The sequence below is a fragment of the Hordeum vulgare genome, chromosome 2H (assembly GCF_904849725.1).
Source record: "Hordeum vulgare subsp. vulgare chromosome 2H, MorexV3_pseudomolecules_assembly, whole genome shotgun sequence".
NCBI classification, from domain to species: Eukaryota; Viridiplantae; Streptophyta; class Magnoliopsida; order Poales; family Poaceae; genus Hordeum; species Hordeum vulgare.
The window spans coordinates 664,750,762-664,774,556 of record NC_058519.1 but is presented as its reverse complement, the minus strand read 5'-3'; the positions used below and the strand labels follow the sequence as shown (position 1 = coordinate 664,774,556).

The window sequence follows — 23,795 nt, the reverse complement described above, 5'->3', positions numbered from 1 at the left end:
AGCAAGTACAATAGAGCTGAGTCAGCTGGCTATAAGGAATAAAGTAGTATATTTTTGTTTAGTTGGAGGAGAGAGAAGAGGAGAGAGAAGGTAAGCGGGCTTTTAGCTAAGAGCCAGCTCTAGCACGTGCTCCTAGACACTTTGTGAGTATGAAAGGTGGACCATATAATAAATAAGTAGTATACTCTTCTAACCAACTATTGTACATGTTAGCTATAAGATGGGCTATAGGTGACATGGCATGAGCTTACAGTCGGCAGCCGGCTCTACTATTGTACTTACTCTAAGTAATGCATGCACATAACCAAGCAATGCAATATATATGGTGGAAGAAGACAGCTAGCACATCGATCATACGTACCAGACAATGTGTAACCCAAAAATAACCTCAACCAGTCCAAGTGTTTAATATTAGTATTAGTCCGAAGGTATATACTATATATCTGCAAAAAATCAACATTGCAGGAGTAGTTCTTTTGTTTGTTTTTTGACTGGAATTGTACTACGTAGGAGTAGTTTGTAGAAGCATTAAACGGTCATCAATATCGGTAACTTATTGTTAAGTCAAACAGCCTGTACTTAGAGGGTGTTTAGATTCAAGGGACTAAAACTAGTCTAACTAAAACTAGTCTCTATAAAAGGCTAAAGTTTCAAGCACCCCTGACTAAAGAGAGGCTAAAACTAGTCTTGAGGCTAAAATCTTTTAGTCAGGGGTACCCCTACTAAAACGTGCATTAGTCCTCTCTCTCCTCATTTAACTCCTCAGACGAGTTCTGGATTGAATGGTTTGCAGGATAATAAATGCTCATTAACTTGATTTTAGTCTCTTTAGTATTTGGATTCAAGCATGGGTGAGGCTAGTTTTAGAACACCGTGCTTCTGTTCCATGAAAGAGGGGGGCGAGTCGTCTTGTGCCGTTGACGTGTGTTATCTGAAAATTTAACACATCCGGTTAGTCCTTTGCGGTACTGTCATCAATCACCAAAATTACTTAGGCATAAACTATGCCCCAACAGCTAGCAAGTTTTAGTCTCACTACTTTTAGTCATGGGACTAAAACATATCCGAGCACCCTTTTAACCTAGATTTTGCTGCTCCGAAATAAACATAACCTTACTTCAAAACTACAGTTTTCAGTAGTACTCTGTTGAGAGAGTCGTTGGAGGCTTTGCAGCTTGCACTAGATCTAGACACACATACGTACATACTTAATTAAGTCTAGAGAATGTCGTCATCTGGCCTATAGATCCACGCCAAACTATATACTTAGACCCCGTTTGGTTTATAAGTCCAGGATTTTTTTTGTTTCAACTTATAAATCCTAAGTCCATAAAAAGTTCCTACTTGTTTGATTTTTAGGACTTATCATGTACCAAAAGACGATATTACAACTATAAGGCCCTGTTTGATTCATAAGTCCTAAACTTTTTTTAGTCCGAACTTATGAGTGCTAAGTCCCTAAAAAGTTCTTGCCTGTTTGGTTCCTAGGACTTAACATGAACTAAAAGACCATATTACAACTATAAGTTTCTATAAGTCCCTCCTTAAGAGTCTTATTTCATAAGTTCCAAATACCCATTTTAAGTCCCTATAAGTCCCTCGTGTTTGGTTTAGATGAGACTTAAAGGAACTTATAAGTTCTAAGTCTCTAATAAATCCCTGTAACCAAACACCCCCTAAGTCCCTATAAGACTCTCCTTGAGAGTCTTATTTCATAAGTCCCAAACGTCCATTTTAAGTTCCTATAAGTCCCTCCTGTTTGAGTTAGATGGGATTTAAATAGACTTATTAAGTCCCTAATAAGTCTCTGTAACCAGACACCCACCTACTTGCAGGACAAGAAGAGCTCGCCTAGCCTAAGTGATGTGCAAATCAATTGAATTAATATTATTATTACGGGTGCTTCATCCTGAGCACATATAATTAAAGGAAGCCGGCCGGCCGGCCTAGTAGTGGATCCTGCGCTAGCTCTTGCCCATCCATCTTCTCTTCTCACACCACTGCCCTCCCCTCATCCTCTGAGCGCCGCCGTCGTTCCTTCGCCGGATCCCCTCTCGCGCCTCCACCAGCCACCGCGCCTCCACTGATCCTTTGAGCACCGCCGTCGTTCCTTCGCCGGATCCCCTCTCGCGCGCGCCTCCACCAGCCACCGCACCTCCCCCTGATCCTTTGAGCACCGCCGCCGTTCCTTCTCGCGCTAGGGGAGGGGGAGGGGAGGCCAACTTGCACTGCAACTGAAGCTAGCTGAGGTGATAATCGATCCATCGGCAAAACATGTTTATTCTCACGCACGCGTATTCATACTTTGACTAGTTGGTGTTGATTATTTTGTGTACTAGTACTAGTTAAGTTTTAGCTAGCTGTACCTGCTACTTGCACTGTGATTAATCAGAAATATGCATATATATTTGGGCTATAATTAACAAACAGCTGGTTGGTGTGGTGTAGGCAACGCAGCAAGGAAGCAATGGCGGCTGTCCTTGATGCTTTCGCAGCCCGTCTGATGAACACCATCCTGGACATGGGGGAAAAGAAGATGGGCATCCTTCTGGGCGTCTCCCAAGAGATCAACAAGCTGAAAGCCAACGTGGAACCCCTCCGGAACCTCCTCACCGATGCCGAGAGGAGGCGCATCATTGACAGGAGCGTGCAGGCATGGGTGACCATGCTCAAGACCGCCATGTACGAGGCCACTGACATCCTTGATCTCTGCCAGCTAGAGGCCTTGGACCGACAGGACAAGCAGCACTCCAGCGGCTTATGCCTCCGGCTCCGGGAGAAGCTGCCATTTCTAGGGTGCCTGGGGGAAAAGCTGCAGCCCTTTCTCTTTTGCGTGCAGAACCCTGGATTCGCCAACGAGGTAGGCAGCCGCATCAAGAATCTCAACGAGGAGCTGGCCACCATCTACCAGGGTGCCGCTAACTTCAACTTCATTGACCTTGCCTCCTACGAGCAACGGAGGAGGCCGCCGACCTCCTACCCCAGGCCCAGGCGCGAGAATGCACAGTTTGTCCAGTCAGATCTTGTGGGTGACCAGATCAACAAGAATACAGAACAACTGGAGCATATGCTGATCGCCGACAGACGCCACGAGCATGACAGCAGCGCCGTCAGGGTGGTGGCCATAGTTGGCCAAGGCGGCATAGGCAAGAGCACCCTCGCCAAGAAGATCTTGGCAAGCGAGGCCATCAAGGAGGAGTTCAAAATCAAGATATGGCTGAGCGTCACGCAGCAGTTCACCCCGATGGGCCTGCTAAGGGCCGCCATCTCCCATGCCGGGGGGAATCATGGCGATGAGAAGGACGAAACCATACTTGTGAACGTCCTCACCGACACCCTATCAAAGAACAAGTTTCTGTTGGTCATGGATGATGTGTGGGACAAAGAAGCATGGGAAAACGTGCTCCGAACCCCGGTTCTTAATGCCGCCGATACACAGCCAGGAAGCCGAGTCTTGGTTACCTCAAGAAAGGCTGGTGTCGTACGGAGCATGGGAGCTTCCATCCTGCGTGTCAACACACTAAACGATGAAGATGCTTGGTGTTTGCTAAAGAAACAGCTGCCACAGCCACAGGTCAGTAATTCATCTGTTCTACAAACAAGTAGTACAATATTTTGGACATCAATTTACCTCAGACTTTATCTAGCTAGCAGTACCTGTTGCACATTTGGGGTTGGGTGTATGATAATCATATGTGTACGTTTGTACATCAATTCTATTACATTTTACAGTTTCTTTTGACCGCTGTTTTTGATACGTATATATAGGTTAATGGAAAATTGTGTTAATTGATCATGCCAAATTTAATGGTTCCATTTTCATATGGCAAATTGTAAGGTATCCGATACAATTTGTTATCGGTATAGGTTGCTTTGGAATACAAAGTGGATAGAAACCCTTTTTCGTCATTTATCCACGTTTTTTAGTACGGACGAACACAAAGTCCTACCTTGGCAAGAAAATGAAAACTTTGATATGTGAGGATATGAATCCATAATAGGTCAAAATTAAATTTAGATTGAAAAATATAGAGAACTGTGGATAAATTCGTAATATTAAAATTTTAGTTTAGGTTGAAATATGTTTACTTAGTAGAAATTTGAGTTCTTCCAAAGTTGTGTATTTTGCAAGCTGGAAAGCTATGTTTCAAGTCTTAGTTTTGAATTTATATTTAACCAGACTTTGTAAAATTTGGAATTTTTAATTCTGATTATGTATAACACCGTTTTTTATCTATAAAACTGTTGTATTTTGCATAACTACAGACACCATACAATTTTTATATTTTCTACGGGACATTATTCCTGTAGAAGTACTACACATGTTTTGGTTTGATCAAATATATTTTCTTCTTTTATATTCAAAAAGATATTGTTCTTCCTAATTTCAGGAGCAAAACTGTAGTTCATACACCAATACTTACTCTCTGATGATCTTTGGATCAGTGCTGCCTAGTGTTGGAATACTATGTATCTGAATATAATATAAAGTTGTGTATCATAAAAAGGAAATGCAAACTCATGTATATACGAAAATGTACAAGTGCAACTATGGATATTATCGTTACTAAGTTTTCCTATACTGTTGGCAGGTCGGTGTTGAAAGAGATTTTGATGAGCTGAAAGATATTGGGATGAAGATTGTAAAAAAATGTGATGGGCTACCACTTGCCATTAAAGTTATGGGTGGACTCTTAAGCAAGAGGGATCCTAAGGAACATGACTGGGAGATTGTTTTGCACAAGAATCTTGGGTGGAAAGAAGAAGATGGGTCACAAGGGGAACTAAACTACTCAGTATGCTTGAGCTACGATGATTTATCTCCAGATTTGAAGCAATGCTTTCTCTACTATGCACTTTTGCCAAAGGGTTCAGGTTATAGAAAGAAAAGAATTATTAGCATGTGGATTAGTGAAGGGTTTGTTCAGCATGATGAGAGGTCAGGGTCAGACCAAGTCGATCTAGAAGAAATAGGGGCCGAGTATCATCAGGAGTTGGAGGGTAGGAATCTTTTGGAGCCTGATGATTCAAATAGGAACAGGTGGGAGTACACTCTGCATGATGTTGTCCGCTCATTTGCCCAATTTATGGCTAAAGAAGAAGCTTTCGTGGTTCAGAAGGATCAAGTTGACATTAGAAATGTTGTTCCAGAAAATAAATATTTCTGCCGTCTCTCAATAAAAGCAACTCATTCAGAACTAGAGTGGACCATCCTAGAGAAGCAAAAAAGATTGAGGACGTTATTATTGATAGGATGTAAGATTAAACCTGGTGGTTCATTGAGGAATTTTGCTAGTCTACGGGTATTGGATATAAGCTCCGAGGAATCTGATGGGTTAGTGGACTGTTTGTGTGAGCTGAGGCACCTAAGATACCTGGCATTCTCCAATGCAAACATATGTAGGCTTCCCGGTGAGATCCATAAGATGAGGTTCCTTGAGCACATTCAGCTCGATGGCTGTACAAAGTTGGAAAACCTCCCTAACAGCATCACAAAACTAGCATGTTTAAGATATCTTGACTTGCGTGGGTCCAGTGTAGATGTTATACCAAGAGGGTTCGGTGGTTTAACAAATTTGAGAAGCCTTCATGGCTTCCCAGTAAAGACGGATGGGGGCTGGTGCAGTTTAGAAGAGCTGGGGGCTCTTTCACGTCTTGGATTTCTTTCAGTCCGAAGTATAGAAAATGTGGCTGGCAGTTGTGTGGCTAAAAGGGCCATGATTAGCAACAAGAAGAATCTAGAATATTTGGAGTTAAGTTGCTACAAGGATGATGGGGTAGAGCAACAGGAGAGGATAGAGTCTGTATTTGATGAGCTGTGCCCTTCAGCTGCTAGATTGGAGACACTAATAATATCAAGATATTTTGGTCGTCGGCTACCAAATTGGTTGCAGTCCCCAGCGGCAACAACCTTTAAGAGCTTGAAGCTTATTGATCTAATGCACATAACCCACTGCACCCGACTACCTGATGGTTTGTGCAGGATCCACGGTTTGGAAGAGCTGAGGGTCATAGATGCTCCAGCCATCGAGCATGTCGGGCCTGAGTTCCAGTCCCAGACCCATGAAGATGCAGCAAGGAGGGGAGATGGAGGTGCCGCATTCCCGAACCTGAGGAGACTGGTGTTGGGTGGGCTTTCCGGATGGAAGGAGTGGGGCTGGGAGGATGAGGAGCAGAGCAAAGTCATAGCCATGCCAGGTCTGGAGTTTCTCCACCTCAGGGACTGCAAGCTGACACACCTTCCCCCAGGCCTTGCTAGTGACCGCAGGCATAATCTGAGAACCATTCATCTACGGGATCTCTCGCTCCTGGAGTATGTGGGGAATTTCCCCTGTGTTGTGGAGCTCTGTGTGTACTCCTGCCCTGAGCTGAGGAGGATCAGCGGCCTCGCCAAGCTGCGGACGGTCGACATATTGGATTGCCCAAAGCTGAAGCTGCTGGAGGGTGTCGAAGCGCTGGAGAGCCTGGAGCTGGATTGGGAACACTGGGAGGTTAGTGGGCGTGGAGCAGATGCGAGGTGCACACCCAAGGCCAAGGCCAAGCAGGGACATCAAGACTGTGAGCTCCCACAAGACTTTGTTATAAGCAGGTAGCTTTGAACCTAGCTACCAGCTCATGTATTAATTTCTCCATCGTTTTCAGCACACGACTACAACAGTATTGGTGCTCACTAATCCTTTTAATGATTTTCTTTCTATTTATGTATTCATGAATTTTCTTAAATGTTTTTGAAATATTTAATTCTGAAAAAAAATGAATACATTTAGTTCTTTTTCTAAGAAATGAGGAATTTAAATACATCCACAAGGATTTGAAATGTTCGTGCATTTTTCAAATAATGTTCAGATTTTTAGAAAATGCTGGAACTGTTTTTAAAAGTTCATTAATTTTAAAAATATTCATTCATTCAAAATTTAAAATAAGAAAAAACAAACAAGAAAATAGTTCTTAAAATCTGAAAGAAAACCACTAAAAAGGCTTCTGAAAACAAAGAGAAAAAAAGGTGAAGAATATATAATCTTTTCAAAACCAGGAAAAAACATACAAGGTCGGTTGGTTAACTCACAACATGGGCCCTTTTAGTAGCACTTATCCTTTCCCCTTCCTGATCCCAATATGGGCCTCAGCCCAATAGCAAGGACACAAGCGGTTTCATCAAATCAAAAAAATTAAGAACGCCAATGTTTACTCTGGTTAAGTGATTTGAACGTGGGAAATCATTTTACCACGTGACGCGTGAGGTAAACAATCTAAATAATTCAAAATAAACGTAGGAAACATATTTGTTCTGCTTTGTTACTTTTTTCTTCTTATTATTTTCAGTGTATTTGTTCTTCTTTTTTTACTTTTCATTTATTTCATTACGTTACTTTCTTCCCTTTAGAAATTTTATTAAATGAGTGCTTGGAGTTGGATTGGAAACACTGGGAGATTGGTGGACCAGATACGAGGTGCACACAAAGATAACGTTGTTGCCGTCTCGTAATTTGAAGTTATGCACTCATCAGTCAATAATATATATATATATATATATGTACTCACAGGAGTAGGTTCTAAAAATCTGAAAAATTACGAACCTCTGGAAAATTTGCATATCAATCAGCAGAAAAAAGAATCAACTCAAAAGCTCTTCCAGAATAAAAATTTGTAGACTATAGATTAATCGACTGTATACTAGTGGTAGAGCTTCAACTCCACAGAGGGAGTACATGTATGTTTCGCGTGTAGCACATCAGAACATCGAGGAAACACACAGAGCATGCACAAACTGGCTTAAATTTTTAAAATTAGTCTATTTTTTTCATAATCCAATTTCATTTGAATTTAAAAACTTCACAAATTAAAAATATTTTGCAGATTAAAGATACGCTCGCAATAACAAAACACATTCGGGAATTCAAGAAATGGCATGGATTTCAAACTATTAAGAAAAAAGCAAAAAACACAGATAAATAAAAGAGTAAATTCCAGTTTTATCGCCCATTTTGACTTGTAACACTAATTACCACATTTAGTGAGATTTCTTTGTTTTACCCTATTTAGCAGAAGTATTGCCGCAATTTACCCTGTTTAATATTTTGTGTGCATTCTGACCGACATGTCCAATTGTGTTGTCCCAATTTATCATCTGTTAATATTTTTGGAGTTGATGGTATTCTCCTATTATTTATAACAAGTCGTTCTCCTATTATTTGCAACAGATCAGGGACATACAATGCGAAAAAATTGTGTTATGATAACTATTTTGCCTATTTATTCCCTCGGTCATGATGCCAATTCATCTCCTGATTCATGGATCATGTTGTCAAATTATGTCTCTTTTATCAAATATACTGTATTTATGCTTGACACTACTGTCAAAATTGATTAATATAGGCTACAAATTGCTTTGGATGCACATGTTCAAAACTGATTGAATAATGCTTTCCAATTTTCCGACCAGAACAGAGCCCGCATACTTGCCCGGTCCGTAATTTTTTTTACCGCGGCCCGCAAAACGTACGCCCGACCATTATATCTACGGTTCCGCGGCACGTTTCCGGGTCGAAACCCTACCCCCCGCCGCCGTCGAGCCCCCGCGATTCCCCACCCCTTCTCCACATTTCTCGCCGCCGGCGACCACCTCCCCCGCCTCCAGCCGCAATGTGGAGCTCCGGACGCGGCTCCGGCAGCAGATCCGGCGGCGAAAGCGACCCGGAGCGCGAGCGGCGCGTTCGCTCGGACGCCGCGAGGAAGCGCGGGGCCCGGAGGTGGACCAACCGCGGCATGTCGCCGCCGGCGAGCTTCCTCGTTTGGGAGACGGAGGAGTACAACCGTCGGCATGGCTCGTCCTCGGCCGCGGGCTCGTCCTACACCGGTAGCTCCTCCTCTTCCGGCGCGCACCCTCTCCCTGTGAAGAGGCGGTGGTCGGAGGAGTCGGAGGAGCCGGAGGACGTCGTCGCCGTCAAGGAGGAGTCCGAGGAGCTCGGCCACCGCGGAGTCGTCGGGCCGGAGGACTTCATCGTCGACGTGGACGCGGTTGCGGCCGCCATTGCCGAGCGTAGCTTGCACGAGGAGGCGGAGCGCCAACGCCACGACGAGGAGATCGAAGACCTCCAGTGGTGGCAGGCGGTCGAGGCCAACCTCGCTGCCAAGGCGAAGGACGACGAGTGGCGGCGCATCCGCGAGGAGCAGAGGACGATGTACATCGATCTCTGCAGCTCCAACGAGGAGGACTGAGCTCGTACTGATGTAGTATGTAGTATGTAATATATGTAGCGTGTAGTATGAACTTTCCGCGAAGCTATATTTTCAAATTATGCAGTTTCATCTACGGTTTCTGTTCGGCCGCGCTAATTTGCGACCCATAAACGAAATCTCCGTGAAACTGCAAACGCGTTTTTTTCTATCAAGTTTCTTCAGATAATAAAGTCAGGCTGCACCACCACAATGGATGAAATGAAATTATAAAACCATGCCAACAACAATGTAAACCATGTTGTATTTTCAGTACCCTGCTTCATCATCCATCCATTATACTTACAGACAGCACCACGGAACCAAAACTACCTACAGTTTTACTCCAGCGCCAAGTTAACTCACCGACTAGATACATTGGGACTTGGGCACGATGCTTTAACAACATAGGTGACAGCTCAACTACTACGCACACAAGACGGTTTCGATTACAGCCTTGCTCCTGCGCCCTAACTCGGTGAAAATCGATGGTCAGCAGCCGGTCATCAGTGTGTTGACCGGAACGACTCCGACGACCTGAGAGGAATGCCATCGCTATACTCATCAGTTTGCTTGAAGGACCGCGTCGATGAAATGGTTGGAAGACGGAATGAAGAAGAGTTTGATAGGCCTGCAGCGGCACATAACAGATAACTTGGTTTCAGAGCATGCCACCAACTAAGAAACATGAAAAATCTCAGTCTGGAGGAAAAAAACCCATACTAGTACCATCAGCCATGTCCTTTGTTTTGTGAAGTAGAAATGTTCCCGAGAAGATCGTGACGAAGCCACACATCTCTGTCACGATCTGTGTTGGATTTTGCCGATCCCAGTCCTGCGCGTAGATACAAATGAAATGACATGCAAAGCAACAACTAAGATGTTCTGACAGACACTACTTGAACTTCTCGACACACACTCTGTACTACCTGAACGAAATGCCATGAAAGACAGAAAGAAACAAAAGATCGCTTAAGCAATAGAATCATCATCATCATACCTTGAACATAATCACACTAGCCAAGATGGTTAGCGATGTGAACATTGTATAATATATGGGGGATACAACTGCTGTATTAAACGTGTCAAGGGCCTGCAATGCATTCAGGAAGGAAATCAGTTGTCATTTAAAAAATGTCTTGGTTAGAAAAGTGCGGCTATTTTGATACAGTTAGCTGAGCTAAGAATTTGTAAAGCAGCCACCACTAACGAACTTGTATTTTAGCTAATCATATCTCTGTAACACACATACCCTCCACCAAGGAACCAGACAGTTGAGGCTCTAATAATAGTGATATAGATTAGAAGGGGTGAAAAACAATAGAAACTGCATGCTGTTTCTCCTTGGTTTATGTCTATACTATAGTTTAGAACTCCAACAACCTACATATTATGCTAGGTCATGGGTAGGTGGTTCAGTGGGAGAAAATCAAGTATATACCTTGTTCAAGTAATTCATTTGAGTAATGATGCATGAGATGACAACCATAGTAAAAACCCATGTCTGGGGATATATGAGTTGGTTTGTTCCGGAAAAGGTCAGCTTCAACGCTATCCCAAGAGCTTTCACACTCATGACCTGCACATGTCAACGGACACGTTTTCAACAAAATATGCTAGTAGAGAACGATAGATACAGGGTCAGAGATACAAAACTAGAGAAGAGAACATACCGAGATGGAACCTACAAGAGAGCAAACACCAATATACACCATGACATGGGTTTGTCCATAAAGTGGAACAAACTTGAACACAAGAAGAGCGACAATAGCAAGTACTACGGCCACATAACACATGAAGGCTGGAAAACAGCATCAGCTGGTTAGCACTTGCTGTTAATCACACTTTAGTTGGGCTGAGTGACACTTGAAGGAACATTCAGAAATTGGGCAGAAGCAAACAACGTATACCTGGTTCAGTAGCCAGACCCCAAACTTCAGTCACCGACTCAATTTGACGCTCTTGAGGGGCATGGAGGACAATGGTGGTGGATCCCACGACACATAGGACGCATCCGAGAACGCCGAATATGTGCAGCTTCTCACGCAGCATTACGTGTGCAAGTACAGCACTGCAATACAAGACAAACACCCAGATTAATGATGAAACCAGTAAGAATCTCCTGGGAGGAAACACAGGAAGGAAGGATACTGTAACCAGAAGCCTTGCCTGATGATTATGCTGAGAGCACCAAGAGGAGTAACCAAAATGGCTGGTGCAAATGCATAAGCTACGAAATTTGCAACTTCCCCAACAACCACTGCAAAGGAATTTAGAAATGTAGACGGTATCCCGATAAGTGAAGGTACCTATATTATAGAGAAATAAAATACTAAGTAGAACACAGGGAAGAGTGGTTGCTTACTTGTTATCATGCCAACCCACCAAAGAGGCTCATATAAATAAGAGTAACCACCAACCCCTGTGATAACATGGAGCATCATCAGTAGTTTAGTACAGTTATTAGTTATACACATGAAGCACAAGGCTAGGGATATGACAGTTGTATACACATGGTCACGGATTTAGCAGCTTAGGATGTTATATAACAGTTTTGGGGCAGCATCAACAAGTTTATTTTGTCCAGAGAGCTTCAGTGAGCAGCAAGCAGAGTAAGCAGTGTGCGGCAGTAAGATGACAAACCCAATTCTGAGCATTAGATTTATGAATTACAGTGTGGTGCGACGCCTGATGCCATTAACATTGGAAGGACACAGAATGTCAAAATAGGCTAAATTGTGCGCGACACGCCATATATATATAGTATAACACTCAGTGCAATCTGACAGTAAGTAACTCGGTTTCTTCTGAATACAAGGGAGACAAACAAGCATGAGGGGAAATCTGTCTGTGATAAGACGGACACAATAAAGCTCCAACTTGTGGTGTGAAGGACTGCCACAATCACATGGATATTGGAGCGAATAATACAGTACGAGTAGTAAACTAGAGTAGTAGAGTGAGTGTGTTAAAGAATGAAGGAGATGGGGATGGCATTTGTGTGCAGAGGAGGATAGGGGGCTGTATCCAATCCATCCATCCAACAACTCGGGTGCCAGTGGCGAATCGGAGTTAAAAGAAGTGATTTTTCAAGCAGAATCGCGCCACCGGAACGGAAGGGGAAGGGGAAGGGGAAGGGGGGTTACGTACCGGCCCTGACGCCGCCGGAGGAGGAGGCGGCCTTTTTGAGTCCCTTCTTCTTGATGATGAAGCTGGCGCCGATGAAGAGGCTGGAGGAGATGGCCAGCACCAGCCCCTTGATGTTGTCCGACGACATGCCCGTGTACCAACCCCCGCCCCCCGACGCCGACGCCGACGCCGACCCGGCGCCGGCCGAGGCTTCGTCCATGACGAGACCTAACGCCGCAACGAGGAGGAGGGGGAGGACAAGCGAGGCCGCGTCCGCCTCATGCGGCGCCTAACTAGGCGAGATCGGCGGGGGCGTGCTTCTTGTGTCCACGGGAGGAGCGGGAGCAAGTCAGTCGGGCAGCGGCGGGGCGGGGGGTGGTGGCGCGGCGCGGCGCGGCGAGGGTTGGTCGTTGCTTGTTGCGTTGGGCACAATTACTCTCTTCCCAATATTTTTCTTCTTCTTTTTTTCTTCTTCACGCGGAGCAGAATTATTTAGTACGTACTCCCCTGTTCCTAAATACTACTCCCTCCGTCCGAAAATACTTGTCTTAAGGATAAATGTATCTAGACTTATTTTAGTTATAGATACATCAATTATATCCATTTTTAGGACAAGTATTTCCGAACGGAGGGAATACTTGTTGTCGAGGAGAATTAGGAACAGAGCGAGTACTAAATAATTCTGCTCCGCGTGATATGAAGGGAGTATTTCAGAACAAGCACTCTGTTTTTTTCTGCCATGTTTTCTTTTCTTATATTACTGTTTTTCATCTGTGAAAGTTAGGATTGTTTGTTTGTGGGATCGAGCATCCTTTCTAATATGAAATAAGTAGCTAACGCGTCCCTGCAATGTACCAAAAGAAAATTTATCCTGATTAAGTGAAGCTTCGTGCGGAATTTTGTTTTCCCCCTAGTATCAGGCGACTAGGGTTATTCAGTCCTCCGACGGTGTCATCGTCGTGAGTTTTCTCCAGCGAATCCTTCTTCACTGTTTTAGCCCCCTTACCCATCCGCTCATCTCCCTACCCTCCCCCCCCCCCCCCCCCCCCCGAGGATTCCCCCGGGGTTCCTCCTGGTCCAAGAGGTGCGGCGACTGTATCTAGGGTTTTAGGGGTTTATCTGATCTTGGCTATCACAATCGACTCGATCATGTCGGAGTCGCAGGAAAACCTGGGGAAGCAGGATGCAGGGGTAGGAGCGACAAGCAACCTACTGGAGAGGCTGACACTACAAGATGACGAGGCTGGTGATCTGATCTAGGAGGAAGAACTTGAAGCCGAGGATATTAAACCCAAGTGGTTAGCCCTGGGGCGCTTACTCACAACGAAAAACTACATCCATAATGCGTTGATTGCAGAGATGATGGCTGCTTGGAATCCCGCCCTCAAGGTGGTTTGGAGAAGGATTGATGCAAACCTTTTCTCGGTTCAGTTTAACTGTCTTGGAGATTGAAAAAAGGCTATACACCAGGGGTCGTGGGACCTCAAAGGCCATGTTGTGATCCTGGCAGAATATGATGGATTCACTAACCCAGAGAAAGTTAAGCTAGATAAGCTCGAGACTTGGCATAAACTACCTGATGGTGTGCTTAAAAGTGAGAGGGCACTAGGGAATCTAGCTCAACGGATCGGTGAGGTTCAGGTTACTCTTCCTAATGGTTTTGCAGGCGAATTTATTCGCGTCAGAGTCAAATTGGATGTGAACAAAAAACTCACACGAGTGGTTGGCATCACAAAGGGTGGAGAAGCAGAGAAATACTTGGTGAAATTTGAAAAGCTGCCCACCTTCTGCCATGCTTGTGGGCTGATGGGGCATTGGTATGAGGAGTGCGGCAGAGGAGAGCATGATGTAACCAAATTTGAGTGGGGGAATTTCCTTCTTACTCCGAGACGGGGAAGAGGAGGAGGTCGTAGTAATGGTGGCCGAGGGAGAGATTCCCGGTCTTTCGGCCCCTCCAATGGTAGAAGGGAAGGTGATGATGAGGATGACTGGACAGACGCTTTTGGAAGAGGCAGAGGACGGGGTATGCATGATTCTGCAAACTGGCGGTATAACACTGCCTACAATCAGCCAGCTACCACACATGAACCAGGATGTGCTGATAAGGAAGCCCCGATGACTGAGAATGCAGGAAATCTGAGCCTGGATGAGACCAAAATGCAGGTTGTGGTGGCGATGGATACAAATGTCCTAGGGAAACGATATGTAGAGGATTCGGGAGCTACCGCGAATCGTAGCAACGAAGGGCTCCCGCAGGTGGGTGCTGGAGCGATTGTTCCCACGGGTAATACAACGAATAAGGTGGACAAATTTGATGGGGGAAATAATGGGAGCATTGAGCTAATGGGGACACCACAGAAAAATGGAAATAAGAAGAAGATGAAAGGTGGAGACGGTGAAGCAATTGCAAACAGTTCCAATGTTGTATTGACGGCCTCCTCAGCGGAGGTTCGCCGGGATCAATGAAAACCCTAGCATGGAACTGCTGTGGGATGCTTTCGCCCACGGCAGTTCGTGAGCTCTTGCACTTGCAAGGACGTGTGAAAGCGGATGTGGTTTTTCTGTCTGAATCGCATCTGAACAAAATAAAGGCGAATGAAATCAAGAGTAAGTTAGGGTTTGATCATATGCATGTCGTAGAAAGTGATGGTCGGTCTAGAGGGCTTGTACTCTTTTATAATAACTCCAATGAAGTGGTTTTGAATTACTCACCGCCTAATTTCATTGGTGGATTTGTGATGGATGGCAACGATGCGGCTTGGCGCTTGACTGGATTCTATGGAGAACCCAACTGGGACCTGAAACACCTATCTTGGTCTTATTTGAGGACGTTGCATAGCAACCTGGAGGGGCCTTGGATGATCATAGGAGATTTCAATGAGATACTAGTAGCTAGTGAAAAGGAGGCAACATGGAGGGGCCTTGGATGATCCGACGGAGGTCAGGATCGACCTTCTCTGTCATTGGATAAGGAGCGTGGGCGGAATTATTACATGACGCAAGGGTTATTTTGTAAACTCAAAACGTTTTTTTTTTCAGATCCACTTACATAGGGACTGTGGGTTGAATACCCAGAAGCGGACGGGTTTTTGTGCAAAACTGACGACGACTTACTACAGAAACAATCGACGCTTTATTATTATTAGGGAGAGAATGGCCAACCAACCAATAGACAAGGTGGCGCGGCATGGGCTTTTTGAGGAAAAGAGCAGCGATTTTCATTTATAATAACCAACAGGTAATTGACGCACGGTGGGCGGCAATGTACGGGTGTAACCAACAACCGTTTGACGATTGATTTACCATGCATCTATATCATGGATTTATAGTTTCATTGCCTGCAAAAAAGGATTAATAAGTTGATCCTGGTTCTTTTTTGTTGTTGCAGGGTAATAATTAAGTTGATCCTAGCTAATGGAATGAAAAGGACAGGAACTACTCCCTTCGTCTTAAAATAAATGTTGCTGCTGTAATACAAAATTTATACTAACTTAGTATTAAATGTGCGACACTTATTTTAGAACGTAGGAAGTACTATATAGGCGCCTGTGAGCGGTCGTTGGCGACTGGCCGGTCAAATAACTTATTTGCTCCTCACTCCCTGCACAAAAAAGAAAAAAAGGCTAGCTCCTCATGCCGTCCTTAATTTGCTTTCTTATCTGCCACGTAGACGTACTACTACATGGCTTACGCGTCCGGCTCGTGTCGGTGACCAGTTTCCGGCTACTCTATCTATTATAATATATCCTCCAAGATTTCCATGTTGCCACGAGCAAACGAACCAAAGCTGTCTTTTCTTGGGAAGTCACGCATCTTTGGTTCGTCGTCGATCGAAATGTCCCCCAAAAACTCAACCCAGCGCCTCTGCTTGTACTTATAGTGATTGAGATGGTTTCATTAGTAGTTCCTCTTTACCTAAACAATTATATTTACTTAAAAAACTAGACTATTTTCTTTCAACTGTAATTATTTAGATACAGAGGTACTCCCTATATTATAAACAAAAAAAGTCCGTCTTTCGCTACTCCGCCAAAAACCAAAATTGTGTTTGGAGGCCGAGCTCCATGAAGGCTTCAAACGCGTATATGACCCGCATCGATCTCACATATATTCGTCATTCAAGCTCATCATTGGTCTTCTTCGGCGTGGCGGGCAACAGATTCATATCCTTCACCTTAAAATATGTTGACCACAAGCTCATTCCACGCGGCCCCGAGGAGGAGATGGTCGCCCGGCTTGCGCTCCGCTGCTCCCGGGAGGCGACCGCCCTTCGACAACACTCAGACTCGCAGCATCGGATATCCATTGTGTCGGCACAGCTGGTGATTGGATCCGGTGTTCCTCCGTCACCGGAAACGGTGTGGTCTGTCTTGCATCCAAACATCGTGGCGGACAAGCAACCCCTCCGTTGGCGCCCCCGAGGACACACATTGTGCGAGGCAGCGGGCGCGGGAGGCGGCAGAGGCCCTCGCAGCGGTGGACGTTAGTTAGGCGAGTGCGGCCGCTGCAACCACGTCTTAGTGGACATCGTCTTTTTCCATGAAGGATTCGTCATCGATCAGACGTCCACCGGCACTGTTCGGTTTACAGGCTCTGACCAGGAAAAGTAGGTCATGGAAGACTGCGGGAGTTCGACCGTCGTGAGCTGGCTAGTGTCCCATGTCCTCATTGACAGCCGAACCGACACTACGAGGAACGCAACCAACCGCTGGACATGGACATGACGAAGCCGAACGAGTTCCGCTTATATTAGATTCATATTGCATGTAATAATATAAATGCAAGATATCAGATTATAAAATGCATTATTTGAGACGTAACCGGTCAGTGTCTGTGTACGCGTCCGGAAGCGTTCACGGATGTTTAACGAACTCAATTTTTTAAAATTACGGCCGTTGATGCTCTAAAAAAAGGAGGAGGGAGGGTTGCCTCGCTGCTCGTGGGGCGCGAGCCGAGCTGGGGATTTGGATGAGGGCATCATCTCTACGACAGCTCGGGATTCATATTAACAGGGTCGCCACGTTGAGGGCATCACAAGACACGTGCAGCATCTCTACGGCAGTTGACATGGGCCAACCTCGATAGTCTTTTCCTTTACAACCAATTAGAGTATCGGAATGGATGGACGGCTATATATATAATAATAGTGAAGTGCCGACACAAAGTTGCAAGTTGCTCCGACGGAACACGTCAACGACTCTAAACCCGCCGCCGTCGCAAATCGAATATATGCAATGCAATGAAGAAAAACAAGTTAATCTGGAAACTGAAACTATATATATATATATATATATATATATATATATATATATATATACATAATCAATCTAAATTCGAATTCATTTGTATATAATTTATTTAGGATTAATTTTATTCAGATCTTGGGTATTATTTGGGCCGTACGCAGTACGTGTATTGTATATAGAAAAATTATACGCACACACACACACACATATATATATGTATACATCATATATTAGAAAAATGTTTGATATATATGACAGGCGTTTTTATAATACAAAAAATGTTCACCGTATATTTAAATGTTCATCTAAGTAATATTTAGGCTGGAAACTTGAAAATCATATGCATGGATCTGTTTAAAGAACTATTTTCAGAATTTAAACTATAGATCAAAGCTACATTTGAACACTTTTGCAATATCCAAATGTCACTTTTTTCGTGAATCGGATGGAGTATTGTTTTGCTATCACATACTACTTTCGAACTCGTCCCCGTTGGCTACTACTTAGATTGTATTTTGGCACTTAAGATGTTATATCAGCAGTCAAACCGTACTGGGTCATGTTTCTTTGTGTTTCCCCATTTTACAAAAAAGTTCACTATATATAATAGGATGTATGTATATGTGTATAATTTTTTCTATATACGGTATGCACATTTCATACGGCCCGGGGAATATCTAAGATCTGATGAACCAATCTGTGATAGGATGGTTAGAGAGACTGTGGTATCCCCAACCATCAGGGTTTAAGTCACGATGCTCTCATTAGTTTCTAGATTTATTTTAGGATTTTCGACGATGCGTTACGTTTCCGTCAACGACGAGGTGCTTACGATGACCTCGTAAATTTGAAGATGATATGTCAGCTCGGTCTTTCGGACATGCTCATAGGGATGAGATATGCATGTATGTATTTATAAGGATGGGTGTATACACGTGTACATAAACGCATACGTTTATACTGTACAAGGTATAATTAAATAGATGTATGCGGAGACAAAGAAGTTGCGTCGCAGTGGCAATACTAATATCTGTTGACATGCTCCCCTCCACAAGCTTCCGTTTCTCGCTACACACGACCTGCAGTCCGGGTCCCACACTACAAAGCAAGCAAGCAGGGGCTCCACGTCAGGATCGGCGTTTCCTTTCCTTTCTTCTTTGTCACTTGTGAGTCAACCAACCTCCAGGGTGACATGGACGCCACGAGAGCAATGGAGGTGCGCACATTTGCCGGTGACGCGTGTACGTAGTTTGCAGGTGGCAGGGAAAGCTGCCGGTGCCGACCAAATCTGCATCCTATACGTCCATCGCGTAGCCAACCAACGGCTGCGATCCGACCATCCGAGCTATATATATATATATATATACGGCCGGCGCAAATCCATCTATCCGTCCATTGCCCAAGGAGAGGAGGAGACAGGCATCAGCCATGGCGGAGATGGAGCACGCCTTGATTGATCATCTCCTGCCGGGCTTCCGGTTCCATCCCACGGATCAGGAGCTCGTAAGCTTCTTCCTCCGGCGCAAGGTCTTCCAGCAGGGACACGGTGGATTCATCCCGGACGTGGACCTCTACAAGTTCGAACCACACCAGCTACCAGGTATGCACGGCGGTGATCACCTCTTTCAAATCACACACATGATCCATTCCTGTAATTTAACCCGTCCGTCACTACCATTTAAGAAAATGAACGCTAGCTAGCTGCGCGGTAAGCTATGTTTTTCGCCATTTTGGATGACCAATTTCAAAACAAGAAATCTCTCCTTTCTAATCCATACATACCGATCCATCTCTCGCATCACTTTAAATCAGGCAGATTATGTACGTCATGCATATATATCGCTGCAGTATTATATATATGAATATGAATTTTTACTTGCTTTATTTCCTTTTTCATTTTACTAGCTACTAGTACCAATCAAGTTATTTCTTTTCATTTCCAAATCAAACAGAGTATATATATGTCAACTCACTTTCCTTACGTTCCTTGTGTTTCGCCTACATGCGCGCACAGCCAAATCATTCTCACCCAGCACAACCGACCCGGAGGCAAAAGTTGAGTGCTACTTTTTCACGCCGAGGGGACGAAAGTACCCAACCGGGCTTCGCATGCTCAGGGCGACTGTCAAAGGGTTCTGGAAGTCTACCGGGAAGGACCGACCCGTCATGCACAACACCATCATCGTCGGCATGAAGAAGACACTTGTGTTCCACCTCGGGCGAGCGCCTCGCGGCACGCGGACCGACTGGGTCATGCACGAGTACCGTCTCCATGGCAACCACGACCATCACATCCAGGTATCTTCATTTGGTTTTCATGTCTTGATACAATAATTGAGCTCCACGCCTCACATACACCTGCATGGTTAATTTCTTCAGGACACATACGCGTTGTGTCGGGTCTTCAACAAGAACATGATGTCCTCCGCGATGAATCTGTATGGTGATGCTGACACGGATGAGGATCTAATGCAGCTCTTGCCAGACGACATCGAGATAGACACAGATTTGATGGACCATGTGTCTGACCGCAACGGCTCGCACGAGGATCCGAAGCATTTCGTGCTTGGCGGTGTCGAGATTGGCAATGATATCATGCATTCTATGCTCGATGGCGTCGGAACATACATGGATCCCATACGGGTCGATGCCGAGTCCGATGGTGCCGAAGTGGTGAATGATTTTATGCAGTCTATCCTCAGTGGCTTTGGTGCAAACACGGATCACATACATGCCGAGTCTGTGTCCGATGCTCCCAACGCGGACATGGATCTGATGCAGTACACGCTTGGCGGCGGCGGCACAGACGACAATCCCATACCTGTCGAGTCCATGTCCGATGAAGCAAGCACGTCCAAGGATATGATGCAGTTCGGGTTCGGTGGCATGGGCACATACAATAATTTCATACAGACCGAGCCTGAGGTCGGCGATGGCGTTGACACGGATAAGATAGATAAGTTTCTCTTCGATGGCGAAGACACGGGCAATGTAGAGATGCAGATTCTCACTGATGGGGCCAACAAGGAACAAGAAGGGATGCAAGGTGTGAGTGGCGGCACCAACCCGGACGAGGACAACTCTGAAAACTCCTGGTACATCAAATACCTCGCGGAAGAGGATAACTCATGGACGCAGTCCCCCTTGAACGACTTGTTGTACACTAGCGACGACATGGGGATGATCCAGTTCAACTTGGACGATATTTGGCTCTAGAGTGTGGCTGGCATGCAGGGCACAATAAAGAAAGAAACTGCAAAGGAAAGAATGAGAAGACTCCTACTCCATTATGTACATATAGCTAGGTTGATCGTTGAGACATATGTTGTTGTATTTCCTTTTTATGTTTACAAATAATGTTTAGCAGAGTCCATTGTATATGTAAACGTGGAGGTCTCTTCAAGTTCATTAAGAATTCCTTTTGAGAGTACTCTGCCTGCTATTAATAGAAATTGAGATGTGAAGAATTCAGAAAGCGTACGTACGTGTATATCAAGGTCGACTCCTCTAGTTTAGAATTTAGATTATGCATCCACTAATTAAAGCACATACTTCAAGTGAAGGTCGACACCTTTACATTATGGATCCGCTAATTAAAGCACATCCTTCAATTTCTTCACTTGTTACCATCAACAGAAAAAAAAACACCCTCCTCCGACTGCTATCTGGATTTCTGAAGGCATCAATGCATTCCCGCTAGCTCCTCCTCAGACGTGGCATGTATACTTGGATCGTGTCCACTAAATACCTTTATCCTTTTAAAAAATTACAAATTTTATAGATAGGTAAAAGTGTACTTATTTATTTGTGAAGATTATTCGCGGCCTACATATGAAGTCACACCATCAATTTTCACCTTTATGTTAAATTAATTTGAATCTGTGTAGCATGATGCGTTAGATAAGTCTTTCGAAGATGCTCATATGACTAAGATGTGTATACATACGTTTTTAATATAGTGTATGTATGTATGCACGTCTCTATTTGTACGGTGTTGAAATAACATGTGCTTATATTTTTATTGTGTTCTTCATTCTAAAAAGGAAAAAAAAAACTCTATAAGCCTTGGTTGCGAAGAAAAGGGAAGACTGATGGCACGCTCAAGCAACTTCATCTTCTTCATCTATAAGAGAATGTGTAGTAAGGGAATGAATCCCGGCGGTAGGTTCGTACCTGTCTTGTGCGCGGAGTCAGCTGGTGGCACCAAGGATGATTCGCCGGCCGGCGTTGGTCTCGTCGTCCCCGGGCGGCACCTCCCCGCCGGCCGTCGTCGGTCTTCACCTCTTCGCCATCGAGATGGGGTCCGTCCGGCACGGAAGATACGCCGTCGTCGGTCTTCACCTCTTCGCCATCGAGATGGGGTCCGTCCGGCACGGAAGATACGCCGTCGTCGGTCTTCACCTCTTCGCCATCGAGATGGGGTCCGTCCGGCACGGAAGATACGCCGTCGTCGGTCGTCTTGGCATCCTCGGCCCACACCTCTTGGCCGGCGTGCGCCGATCGAGATGGGGTCCGGCACGGAAGATACGCCCTGCCCCTGCGTTTCGCCGTCGTCGGCCTCGATCGGCATCCCGACTCCAGAGATCCAGAGGCAGCATGCACCTCCTCGCCGGGGACTGCTCCACGCATCCATCTCCTGGTGCTTCACGTATCGGCCGACGTGTGGCAGCTCACACGTCCAGTCCAGGTGAGCTCGGAGTTGGAGTTGGAGGGATCGGCCTCGCTGGATCACCTCCTCTGTGTTGAGGGCCTCCAGTCGGAAGATCGGAGCCGGAGGTCGTCTCCAGTTGGATCTGGATCTATGATTGTATGCATCAATTGATGCAGAGGCCGAGGGTTTTAACCTTCTTTACTAAGAAAAAAAAAGTTGGATGTGGAACTCTGGAAGCGATGCCGATGCGTTCAATCGGGAGGAAGAAGATGCTCTAATAAGCGAGTAAATAATAGAAGCATGTGCAGCTTGCTACTAATCAATCAATAGCTAGAACAAGATAATATACTCTATAATGGTCATAGAGTCAAACTCATTAATTAGACCAAGCTTCGGTTAAGTAGAATAAAAACGATCCTGAAAGCTACCCCTGCTGGCTTCCAAGATATACATTTTGATTTTGAAAATACAAATTTGTATAGTTTCTATACCTAAGTAGTCACCTATGCGCTATAGAAAAATCACGTTTTACTGTGCAAAAGCCTATAAGCCGAGAGCTATTTTTCGGATACTCAGCTTATGTTCTTCTAAGCAGCGGCAGCTACAAAGCAATCGGCTTATAACAACCTCTAAGCCGAGTGGTGCAAAATAGCTCTCGGCTTCAAGAAGGCACACGATATCTGCTGGAAAAGGACACTCGGCTTACAGCTCGCGGTCGGCAAAGATATGTGCCATGTGTCACATTGGTCCTTAGAGCATCTCCAACAATCGCGTTAAACAAACGCCGCGTCGAAAATTAGGTCATTTTAGCGCACGCGCATCTCGGCGGGTGGCTCCAGCGGACGCGCAATAACCGCGCGCGCTATAAGGACTTGGGCGCGCGATCGGATTCGCTATCTCGTGCGGTGTATTTAGGGCGTCCGCTTCCTCGCGCGCCACACTCAAGCGCTCGCGCCGCACTCTCTCCTCTCCGCCTCCTACGCCTCGCACGCGCCGGCACCCCGCTCACCCCACTGTACAGCCGCGACCCCTCCCCCGCCGCCACCGCCGCTCACCCCACTGTACAGCCGGAAACCCTAGCGCGGGGAGCGGTGGCCTCGCCATCGCCGGAGCTCTGCGGAGCATCGGCCTCGCGCGCAGCCTCTTCTTGCCGCCGCGGATGACCACGGCGACGGGTGGCGTCGCGCCGGCGCCGCCCCCTCGAAGCTCCCCAATGCGGTGCGGCCGAAGAAGGGCAAGAAATCCGCGAAGAAGAACAAGGCGGCGGACGGCTCCGGCAGCTCGAAGGCGAGGGAAAAGAAGCTTGCAGGGCGTTTGACGGGCGCACGGCTACCAAAGCGCCGGCGAGCTCACTTGTTCATTGCATTTTTTGATGAATGTTTCAAACTCATTTTGTGTTCAAAATGCCATATATGTGAAATGCCCGGCGAGTCGCGCGCGCTGCATTTTTTGCACGCTGCATTTTAGCGCGGCTGTTGAAGCCAGCGCTGGCGGACGCGCTATACCAGCCGAAGCGCGCGCGGCAAACAAGTTTTTTGCGCGCGACGCGAAGC

General features: G+C 45.6%; 4 protein-coding genes across 5 annotated transcripts; 3 read left to right on the top strand and 1 right to left on the bottom strand.

Moving 5' to 3' along the window:
* Positions 1-2,454: 2,454 nt before the first annotated feature.
* Positions 2,455-6,593, top strand: LOC123428987 (putative disease resistance protein RGA3). Its single transcript, XM_045113056.1, has 2 exons — positions 2,455-3,574; positions 4,593-6,593. The coding sequence occupies exons 1-2, from the start codon at positions 2,468-2,470 to the stop codon at positions 6,591-6,593; spliced, it is 3,108 nt and encodes a 1,035-aa protein (XP_044968991.1). The 5' UTR covers positions 2,455-2,467.
* A 2,870-nt stretch (positions 6,594-9,463) lies between these two features.
* LOC123428578 (probable magnesium transporter NIPA4) lies at positions 9,464-12,783 on the bottom strand. 2 transcript variants are annotated; one of them, XM_045112800.1, is made up of 9 exons: positions 12,367-12,783; positions 11,582-11,638; positions 11,386-11,476; positions 11,127-11,287; positions 10,890-11,017; positions 10,658-10,795; positions 10,217-10,309; positions 9,940-10,051; positions 9,464-9,847 (listed from the first exon to the last, which is right to left on the bottom strand). In XM_045112800.1, exons 1-9 carry the CDS (start codon positions 12,563-12,565, stop codon positions 9,723-9,725), a joined length of 1,104 nt encoding a protein of 367 aa, XP_044968735.1. In that variant the 5' UTR covers positions 12,566-12,783; the 3' UTR covers positions 9,464-9,722. The 2 variants fall into 2 exon arrangements, with proteins under 2 accessions (XP_044968735.1, XP_044968737.1); XM_045112802.1 differs by having other exon boundaries at positions 9,946-10,051.
* Positions 12,784-19,019: 6,236 nt separating this feature from the next.
* Positions 19,020-20,246, top strand: LOC123428986 (protein CUP-SHAPED COTYLEDON 3-like). Its single transcript, XM_045113055.1, has 2 exons — positions 19,020-19,283; positions 19,497-20,246. The coding sequence occupies exons 1-2, from the start codon at positions 19,020-19,022 to the stop codon at positions 19,923-19,925; spliced, it is 693 nt and encodes a 230-aa protein (XP_044968990.1). The 3' UTR covers positions 19,926-20,246.
* On the top strand, positions 20,022-20,829 carry LOC123428984. Its single transcript, XM_045113054.1, has one exon. The coding sequence runs from the start codon at positions 20,022-20,024 to the stop codon at positions 20,805-20,807; it is 786 nt and encodes a 261-aa protein (XP_044968989.1). The 3' UTR covers positions 20,808-20,829.
* The last annotated feature ends 2,966 nt before the right edge of the window (positions 20,830-23,795 follow it).